Here is a 10,493-nt window from a genome sequence, read left to right on the forward strand (position 1 = left end):
AACTCTTGTGCTTTGGACATTCTATCTGTGATAATTCTGTTTGTAAATGCTTGGATTCATCCCACTTCTCCAGCAGCACAAATCCTGTCTGTCTGGCCAGTTGCCTTCCATAAATCTGCATAGCACTGTGTCCAGGCAGGCCTCCCAGGTAGCATGTCTGTAATAAAAGGGGATTTCCTGAGGACAGTGCCTGAAGGTTGGGCTCTTCTTCTCAAGCTGGAGCCAAGAATGCGCTCAGGGAGTTGCACCCGAAAAGGCCCTTTGCTGTGCTTGGGTTTTCCATGGGCTAAGGGGCATGAGCTCATAGGGTGATGTGTTTGGGCAGGAGGGCTGGAGTCAGCTGTAACTTGTGGGTGCCCAGTGTCCCTGGAGCAGGTGAGTGGCCAAGTGATGTCTGCTGGGGACTGTCTGCCATATTATGGGGCTGGTGAGAGATGTCCATGCTTCTGGAAGGGAATATGGAGCCACCCCGAGAGCACAGGGGATCTCCTGGGACAGCATGTGCCTGGGATGGACAGTGAGTGGAGACTCCCAAAACCAAGTGGAGTCGCCCAAAGGTAAAGGGCTAAAGCGAAGAATGCACTGAATGAGAGCTCAGAAATCTCAGGCAAAGCAGTGGGGACCCAGCAGGCACAGGGAAGGGAGCCTCAAGAGTGGTTCATGTCATCTAAAAGGAAAAAAAGCCCACATTCATTCTGCCAAATGACATATGTGAACACTCCTGAGCCATTTGAAATGCCCTGTGCTTGCTTCCAGCATCGTCCACAGCCACAGAGCCTGGGAGGGGGTGGTCAGGCACAATGGTGCTGGTCCAGCTGGGTCTACCCTCACCAGCATGGCCACTGCGGAGTCACCCTGTGGCCCCAGAGCCTGCTTGCTCTGCAGAGCAGCACTGGCAGCCCAGGGGCCTTCAGGGAGCACAGGGGAGGGGTGCAGGAATGGCTGGTGAGGTTGGCATTGATACACTCCCCTGGGGAAAGGCTCTGTGGGGATCAGAGACATCCAGGGGGGAGTAGGGGTGCATGTGTGTGCAGGGGAGGAACACCAAGAGAAACCCTTTACTGTGTGCACCGGCTCAAGGCAGGCGTCTCTGTCGCTGGGGCAGCAGGATCTGCCTGAGCAGCCCTGGGACCAGGACTCTGGGGCTGTTCTGGACAGGGGCTGGGGCTGTGGTGCAAGTGCCCAGAGCTTTGCAGCCCCCTGAGGTGGGCACTGCTGTGGGGCCACCCTCAGCCTGGGCTGCTCTGCTGGGTGGTCTGGGGAGAGGGCAGGGGAGGTGGGGAGAGCTGGGGATTTGCTGCGATGGGCTGGAAAGGGCCTGGGAGAGGCAAAACGCCAGCAGGCAGCTCCTGTGTGTGAACAGCAGTGTGGGAGCACCCACCAGTGTGCTTGCAGGCAAATGCAGGTCTCCTGGGAGAGGCACCAGGACATGGAGGGTGCAGAAGAGAAGAGCCCAGGGTGTTCCCTGTGTTGCATGGACACACTGGGGAAGCTGCCAGAAGGCCATCGTCCTGGACCAGCCCCTCACATGGCCCCTTTCCACTGCTGGCTGCTCACCCCAGCTGTGGGGTGGTGCATGGCCAGCTCCATCCTCCTGCAGGTCTCCATATCCCGATGGAGGGGAAAAGGCCAGCCTTGCATGGTCACTCTTCTGCACCTGACCCCAGCAGATCTGGGAGCATGGCTGTCTGCTAACAGGTGTGGGGGCCCCAGCCCGGACTGGGCAGGGGCCGGGTGCTTGGATCCCCCAGACTCTGGGGGATCATTTCATAATCATTGAATAATACTCCAGCCCTTTCCATGTGCGAGGTCTCTGGTTCCAGCTCCGGCTGAGTTCTGGCTTTCCTCACTCCATCCCTGTGTGCATGAACAAGGTCTCAAAGCTCTTCCTGGGCTGACCGTCCCCCTTCCACCCTCTGTGCATTCCATCCTGGCACCTTGAGTGTTGGTGGTGCTGCTAGGGCAGAGGTGGAATGTTACCCGATGAAGCTCTTCAAGGAGATCCCTGGGGAAAAGCTGTGCCCAGTCCCGGCCTCATGCCCAGCCCCAGCGAGGCAGAGGGGAGCTGCCCTCTCCCAAGCCACCCTGGCGGTGCACTGGACAGGTGATGCCTTTGTGGGCAGCCAGGCTCCAGGTTCAGGCTGGATGCCAGCTCGAGGGTAGGAGCACTGGGATTTTCATGGGCTTCCAGTGGTGAAGGCAAGTGGACAAAAGTGCTAGTGCAAAGGCTGGTGGTGGAAAAGGCAGTGTGGGGCTGGTGAAGGCCCTCCCTCTGCTCCCCATGGGGAGGAGAGTCCCCAGGCAATGCTGAGCTCCACTTTGTCCAGCGGGAGGGGAGCACAGGGCAGGGTGGAAGAAGCAGATGGAGCCTCTCAGGATGCATGAGAGAGTTTTCTTACCCCTGTTACCCCCCTTTCTCACCATCTTACCCCTGATGCTGCCCCAGCCAGGCTCGCTCTGCCCTGCCCGAGGAGCTCTCATCCCTGTGCCAGCCATGCCGGAGCAGAGGCTGAGGAGCTGGAGGTGCCTCAGGCCAAGCTGTGCCAGCCCTGGGGAGCTGGCCCTGAGCACAGGGCAGGCCTAGTCCCTCCTCGTGTGCCCCATCCTGCTGGGAGGGCAGCACAGGGATGGGGATCAGCCTGCTCCTTCCTGGGGGCCATGCGGGACCTTTTGGGAGGGAGGCGAAGCTGACAGCCGTTGCACTGCAGCAGCACCGGCTGTGCCCCCTCCATGAGGCCCCTGCCACATCCCTGCCCACCCCTGCCCCTGTCTGGCCTGCTGCCCCCTTGCTCCCAGCCCCTGGCCCCTCTCCTGGCACTGTGGGGACCAGCTCTGCAGGCAGCAACTCCCTGGCCATCCCCACCTCTCCCCACATCGGGGATCCAGCCCCAGCCAGGCAGCAGGACACCTGCTCAGAGGTAGAGGAGATGAGGGAGAGTGGGACAGGACAAGGGCTCTTGCTGCTCCCAACAACATCCTCTTTGTAGCAGGAACCCAGATGCAGATGGTGCTTAAACACTTGTACCGGGATACAGAAACACTTGCTCTCGTAACTATGCATCATCAAATCAGACCCCAAGTGGCTGCCCTCACTTTTTCATTCAGCTAAGCATCTGTGGGCAGTGTTTCATGGGTAGGGGCTGAAATCTGAAGCCCTCCTTACACCTTTGAATTGGCTTTCAGGCAAGAGTTGCTGTGGGGATAGACGGTCACCTTTTGTACCTACAGCCTTCTCTGGGATCTGTTCGGATCCCAGCTTCCCTTGCCAAGGCTTTCTTGCCTGTAGTGAGGGGCCAGGTCCGAGGCAGAGATGGGGAGTCAGGTCAGCAGGATGGGCACAGGGTCAGGTCAGCACCCGAGAGGTGCAGGGCCAGGCACAGGCATGTCCACAGCGTAAGTCAGGCGAGGCCCCAGGACAAAGGGAGCAGCTCTCCAGCAAAGGGGAGGAGGCCTTGCAATGAGGCCGGTCACTCCCTGTCTGCCCTGCTTTTGCATCCAGCAGATCCCCCTCCCTCTCTGCCTGCAGACACTCCATGCCCACCCTGCTGCCCAGCACAGCATGAGTGCCCTGACCCTGCAGCCCCTCTGGCAGCTCCTGCTGCCCCGGGGACAGAGCTGCCTGCCCCGAGCTCGTGCACAGAGAAACCTCTTTCTTGTTCTCATTTTCTCTCTGTGAATGCTGCTCTCTTATTTTCCACAGATGTCCCTGCTCCCCAGAGAGCCTTTCCCCAGAGGAATGTGTCCATGATGGCCTGGCCGACCGTTCCTGCATCCTCCCCTGTGCTCCCTGCAGGGCACTGGGCTGGTGGTGCTACTCTACAGAGCGAGTGGGCTGTGGGGCCCTGAGGCCACAGGGTGACTCCTGACTCTGCGCTGGCCGTGCTGGTCAGGGTGGGAAGCAAAACCAGCTGGACAGGGCTCACCACCACTGATACTGCTGCCACCCATCCGAGCGCATGGCCTGTGCTCAGAGTGAGCCCAGGGCGTTTGCAATGGCAGGAGATGTGTTTGGGTGTGCACTAGCTCCAGCCTGTGGTGTTTCACTGAGGGTGCAGGAGTCACTCTCCAGTGAACCTTCCCTGGGCCTCCACTGCCTCTCCGGGATTGCAGAGCCCTCCTTTCCCTATCCATACCTGGGTTTAGTGCTTTACCTTCTGGTTACTCCACCATGGACTGTCCCTCATTTTGTGAGGCTCCACTCACTGCCCACCCCAAGGCACATAATGTCCCTGGAGATCCCCTGAGCTCTCCTGGTGCCTAAGATTCCCCTCCAGAAGCATGGGCATCTCTCATCGCACTGTCACCTGTGGCACAGCCCTGAGCAGGCAATTCAGAGACCATTCCCCATCTCCACTGGCACTGGTCACCAAGAGATGAGCCCTGGATCCAGCCCTTGCTCCCTAACAGATCTCTCTGGCACTCTGAGCTCGTCCTATGGAGCCCACAGAGTTCACAAGCAGAGCAGAGGCCCTTTTGTGGTGCAGTTCCTTGGGTGTATTTTTGGCTCCATCTTTGAAGAAAGGCCTGAGTTCAGGCATGTCACAGGGCAGAGCTCCTTTTATTATGGAAATGTTATTCTGGAGGCCAGGGCTGGCAGAAAGGTGCCCAATGCCTGGTTCTCTTGGTGCTCACAGGAATGCACCACCACCACATTACGAGAGTGCTCAGGCCATCTACATACTTCAGAGCACAGCAGGCCAGTGTGGATATGAGGAAAAGAAGCCCTGAATAAAGAAAGTCCTGCTACCATTGGCAGACATGTCTCCAGGAAGGCTGCAGCTCCCATGCAAAGGCTGCAATGAGGAAATGTGTGCTGTGGTAGTGGGGGGATGGTCCTGAGGAGCAGAGGGTCTGTCCCCACAGGCTGCGTCCAGACTGCCCTGCTGCAGCCAGACCCTCCTGATTGTGAACAGTGGAGCACGGTATGGGAAGGGACCAGCCCATGGTGACACCTGGCTGCCACCCTTGCAGAAGAGGGGTGTGAGATCACACCCTGGCTGTGGCCAGGGAAGATGAGCTCTCCTAATGGACATGGTCTCACCCTGCCTGTACTCACCTGAGCTCCCTTGGTGTCAGTGCCAAGAAAGACACTGCAAAGGGAAACTCTGCTCATTGCACTGCGGGCATCAGAGGGTGCTCAGACTAGCAGGCTCTGAGGTTCCCCCATCTCTGCTGATGAAGTGGGACACCTGCCTTCCTGCTTCAACACACTCTCTGTCTCAGATTCAGATGAGATTCCTGAGGACAACTGGCATGAATGAGATAAGTGAGAAAGAAAGAAATGAACAACACACATGCTTGATGCCAGATACCCTGGGTATGAGAAGTAGACGCACATGATACGCACGTTTTACCCATTGAACCATTTTCCCCAGCACATCCTTGAGCTCCTTCTTCCTCATGCTGTATTTGAGGGGGTTCAGTGTTGGAGGCACCACTGAGTACAGAACAGCCACCACCAGATCCAGAATTGGGGAGGAGAGGGAAGAGGGCTTCAGGTAGGCAAAAATTGCAGTGCTGATAAACAGGGAGACCACAGCCAGGTGAGGGAGGCACATGGAGAAGGCTTTGTGCTGGCCCTGCTGAGAGGGGATCCTCAGCACAACTGTGAAGATCTGCACATACGACAGCACAATGAAAATGAAACACCTGAAGACTAAACAAATAGTAACCACAAGAGCCCCAAGTTCCCTGAGGCAGGCGTCTGAGCAGGAGAGCTTGAGGATCTGGGGAATTTCACAGAAGAACTGCTCCAGGACATTGCCTTGGCAGAGTGGTATGGAAAATGTGTTAGCAATGTGCAGGAGAGCACAGAGAAAATCACTGGTCCAGGCAGCTGCTGCCCTCTTGACACAACCCCTGGAGTCCATGAGCATGCCATAGTGTAGGGGTCTGCAGATGGCAACAAAGCGGTCATAGGCCATGACAGTGAGAAGAGAATACTCTGCTGCGAAAAAGAAGAGAAGCAGAAAGACCTGTGCAGTACATCCCCAGTAGGAAATGGCCCTCGTGTCCCACAGGGTATTAGCCATGGATTTGGGGATAGTGACAGAGATGGTGCCAAGGTCAAGGAGGGAGAGGTTGAAGAGGAAGAAGTACATGGGGGTGTGGAGGTGGTGGTCGCAGGCTACGGCTGTGATGATGAGGCCATTGCCCAGGAGGGCAGCCAGGTAGATGCCCAGGAAGAGCCAGAAGTGCAAGAGCTGCAGCTGCCATGTGTCTGGAAATGCCAGGAGGAGGAACTCCTTCAGGGAGCTGCTATTGGACATTTGCTCCCTCCCAGCTGAGGGAACCTTCTAAGGAGGAAGCGTCATTGACAAGTTGGGACAGACTTCTCTGCGGAAAATTTCTGCATAACCTCCCCCAAACACACACACATTACCTCTCGCCATCTCAGCACCACTGTCATTGAGCTCCATGGCTGGAGCTCTGGTCTGTGCTGGCTGAGGTTGCTGTGAGGAGCAGGGGCCTCTGCCCGTGGGCTCCAGAGAAGGGCAGACCTACAGCACTGCATACATGGGAGCAGGGGTGTCTCAACTTCTGTATTCACCTTTTGAACCAGATTTAATCCACTGCTCATGCAGAAGGGCTTTCAGCATCTTCTCTCCCAGTTCTAAACAATGGGAGTTCATTAAGAGTTTTAAGGATTTCCTTGTTATATTTTATTTTATCTTATTTTTGGTGCCCTTGTCACACCCGAGGAGGATTCTTGGAGACAGAAATCCTCAGTATTGCTACTGCTCTCAGAGTGACCAGCTGTGATTACTGAGAGGCAAAAGGATTCACTGTAGCTTTAGTGCAGAGTGAGGAGAGCTGGTCTGCCCATCCGTCTTCTTCCCAGATGCCCTGTGCTCGCACCTCAGAAGTGGAGGACAATTGCACTCATGTTACCCTAAAAAGAAACGACACCAGTAAGGGCAGAGGAAGCCAGTCTCAATGTGCAGATCAACAAACTCAGCACCCTTTCCCTGAGCATCTGAGGGACATCTCAGCACTCCCCTTCTAACCAGGAGCACCTTGGACTCATTCCAGTTGCCCACATGCAGCCTGCCAGCAGCATTTCCGTGACCTCAGTATCTAGGAGGTTCTCCATGGGGCACCTAGATAACACCAAGATGCAATGGGGGATCTGTGGCCTTCTGGAGGGCAGAGTGCAGCCCAGCTGGACACCCCAAGGAACTAGTGGAATGTCCTAAGATGGGGTGTCCTGAAGAGAGAGCTGGCTCATTCCCAGCCCACAACACTGCATTGCTTAGAGCCCTAAACATTAGAGGGGGGCTTGGGCACCTCAGCATCAAGGAGAGGTCTGCATGGCAGGACCCACAGGGTCAGTGTCTGAACTGCATCGGAAACCCCCCTGCCCAGAGAGTCCAAGGGCAAGGACAAGGGCAGCATGGACAGGTGGGTACCGGAGAGCAATACCATGATATTTCTGCTGAGGGAGGGAAGCAGAGGGAGCTGTGCCATAGCTGAGGCTCTGCAGCCCAAATATCTGCAAATGTCTTCAGCCTGGGGCACAGGCAGGAGCAGGTGGAGATGCACAAGCTTTCACAATGCTGCCACATGGCTGGAATAGCTGAAATGTGTGGAATTGCTCACAGCACTGGAGGGCTGTGATGGCAGGCTACAAGCTCTTCAGGAGAGATTGGCATGGAAGATGAGGCAGGAGGATGCCTTTTGTGTGAAGGGGCAGCTCAGATGTATGGAGGTCTTGCCTGGGATGGAGCAGGGGCTGGGTGAGAGCTTGTGGGTGAGCGTGAATTTCAGACCACTCAGGCTGAGGAGGTGGATGCATCTCCTTGAATCAACGTGAGGAAGCCTGTGGATCACAGGGCCTGCTTCTTATGCAGGCAATTTCATCCTCCTGTCACAGCAGAGTGCAAGCAGTGCAGGAGGTTTCTGGAGGGTGTCAGGACATTGAGAGGGATGACCACTATGACAACAAGGCTCTTCTTTGAAAGGTTGTGGAGATTGGGGGAGGTGCCAATGATGAGAAAAAGGAAGATGTTGTGCCCATCTGCCAAAAAGGCCACAAGGATGACCCGGGGAGCTGCAGGCCATTCCGCCTCACTTGAGTGTGGAGTGTGTCATGGAGCGATTCATCTTGGATCACCTTTCTGGGCACATGAAGGAGAAGAAGGTGACTCGGAACAGTCCACATAGATTAAGTGAAGGGAAATCGTTCCTGACCAACCTGATTGCCTTCTGTGATAAAAGACCAGTCTTGTGGAGGAGCGGAGAGTAGTGGAGGTCCCTTACCATGATTTTAAGCAAGCTGTTTGACACTGTCTCCCACAATATTCTTGTATACAAGAAAGGCATTGTGATAGGCTGGGTAGACAACCAGATGGTTAAAAAGCTGGCTGGATGATCGAGCTCAGAGGGTTTTTAGGAAGGGGTCGTTCTTTCCCTGGAAGCTGCTGACAAGTGGAGTATGCAGGGGTCTATACTGCCACCTGACCTGTCTAACAGGTTCATCAGTGACCTGGAGGAGGCAACTCTCATCACATTTGAGATGACACCTCATCAGGCAGAGCAGTCACATGCTTGAGAGCTGCCATTGGGAGGGACCTCAGCAGGGAGGAGGAATGGGCTATCGGGATCTTTGTGAAATTCAAGCAGGACAAATGCCAGCTCCTGCATCTCGGATAGACTAACACCCTGAAGCGATACAGGCTGGGGAGTCCCTGTCTGGGCAGCAGCTCAGCGGAAAAGCACCTGGGAGACTTTGTGGGCAGGAAGCTGATCGTGAGCCAGCAGCGTTCCTTGGCAGCCACGGAGGTGACAGCATCCTGTCCTGCATGAACCAGAACAAAGCCAGGAGATGGAGGGAAGTGATTATCCCCCTCTACTCTGCCTCATTAGAGCACATCTAGATGCTGCATCCATTTGGGGGCCCTGTAGAAGAGCACTGCTGATCACTCTGAGTGATTTCAGTTGCAGGCCCCCAAGGTGATTGGGGGCTGGAGCACTTGTCCTGTGAGGAGAGGCTGAGGGAACGAGTTTGTTGAGCCTGGAGAAGGGAAGGCTTTTGGAGCAACTCGGAGCAGCTTCCCAACTCAAGGTTGCCACCCATAGTGAACCAGTTTTTACAGGGATTCATGGCAGGAGAATGAGAGAATGAATCAAGACTTCATGATGAAGGACTGCTTGTCCTGAATGGGTCCTCCTCACCGTCTACAACACCACTTCACTACAACATGACTCCCAATGAGTGTGATGCATGCAGAAAGTCATGGCATGAGGGTGATTGCACTCTAACAGGCCTAAGGTCCTTTGCAGATCCAGTAAAATTCAGAAGGATTGGGAGGGCCTTCAACATCCTAGGCACACATTTGTAAGGTCAGCTTTGTCATTGTGGGAGGCTGAGGGCGCTGGGTTGGTTCAGTGTGGAGAAGAGGATGCTTTGGGCAGACTGAATAACAGCCTGCCAATCCCTACCAGGAGGTCATCAAGAAGATGGAGCCAGGCTCTTCACCGTTGTGCACCATGGCAGGATGAGGCCCAGTGGGCATGAGCTGGAAGAAGAGAGGTTCAGGCTGGGGATAAGGGCCAACGTTTTACCCATGCAAACAGTGAAGCACTGGGGCAGGTTGCCCAGAGGGTTTGTGCCATCTCCATCCTCAGAGGTTTTCAAGACCTAAATGACTGAAGGCCTCAGCAAGCTGGTTGGAGCTGATAGGTGAGCCTGCTGTGAGAAGGAGGTTGGGCTAGAGACAACCTGAGGTCCCTTCCAGCCTGAAGCATTTGGCATTTCCTTCCACACTGGGTCTTCTCTTGTTGACCTTAGGGAAAACAGTCAGCTTCCCCATGACCATGGAAGTATGTCAGACAAAAGTATGAGCAGATCAACTGCGTGTGTCTTGTGCTGCACTGGTGAGACTAGTTCAGATTCAGGGCTGCTTGGCAGGTACCCCCCCACATAGCCCTGGGCTTTCATTTGCTTCACCTTTTATTGCATTTCTCCCTCTTTTCCACCTTACAAACTCTTCTCCTTTACCACCCTGATCTCCTCCCATGCAATCAGACCACCTCTCTTTACCCTGTCCCCATTGACCCTGCTTTTGCTGCCTTTGTACCTTCCTTTGCCTTCTCCCAAATGGTTGCCGTGCTCATTTCCACCATTGCCAGCACTTCCTTCAAAATACTACCCCCTTTATTATCTGGAGTGTCCTGCAGTTCGTCATGCTGTTATCCTGTGAGAGGCCTGGCAAGATGGGACGAGGCATCTGCACGCACACATTCAGAGCTGACAGAAAGGAGCTTGAGTGGAGAGGGAGCTGGAGAAGCTTGGAGATGAGGCCAACAGAAGCCTGCTGAAGTTATGCAAGGGGAAGCGGCAGGTGCTGCCTTGGGGGAGTGACCCTGAGGAGAAGGGCCTGGACATTAGGAGGGATGCCATATGAGCCTGTGGTGCGTGCTCACCACAGATGAGGCCAGCTGCATACGGGGCTGCATTAGGAAGCGTCTGCCCACCCAGACAAGGACAGCTA

General features: G+C 55.3%; 1 protein-coding gene across 1 annotated transcript; it reads right to left on the minus strand.

The window, feature by feature from the left end:
- Window positions 1–647: 647 nt before the first annotated feature.
- LOC136994130 (olfactory receptor 14A16-like) lies at window positions 648–6,341 on the minus strand. Its single transcript, XM_067310379.1, has 2 exons — window positions 5,348–6,341; window positions 648–667 (listed from the first exon to the last, which is right to left on the minus strand). Exons 1-2 carry the CDS (start codon window positions 6,267–6,269, stop codon window positions 648–650), a joined length of 942 nt encoding a protein of 313 aa, XP_067166480.1. The 5' UTR covers window positions 6,270–6,341.
- Between the last annotated feature and the right edge of the window lie 4,152 nt (window positions 6,342–10,493).

The sequence above is a fragment of the Apteryx mantelli genome, chromosome 24 (genome assembly GCF_036417845.1).
Source record: "Apteryx mantelli isolate bAptMan1 chromosome 24, bAptMan1.hap1, whole genome shotgun sequence".
NCBI lineage: Eukaryota > Metazoa > Chordata > Aves > Apterygiformes > Apterygidae > Apteryx > Apteryx mantelli.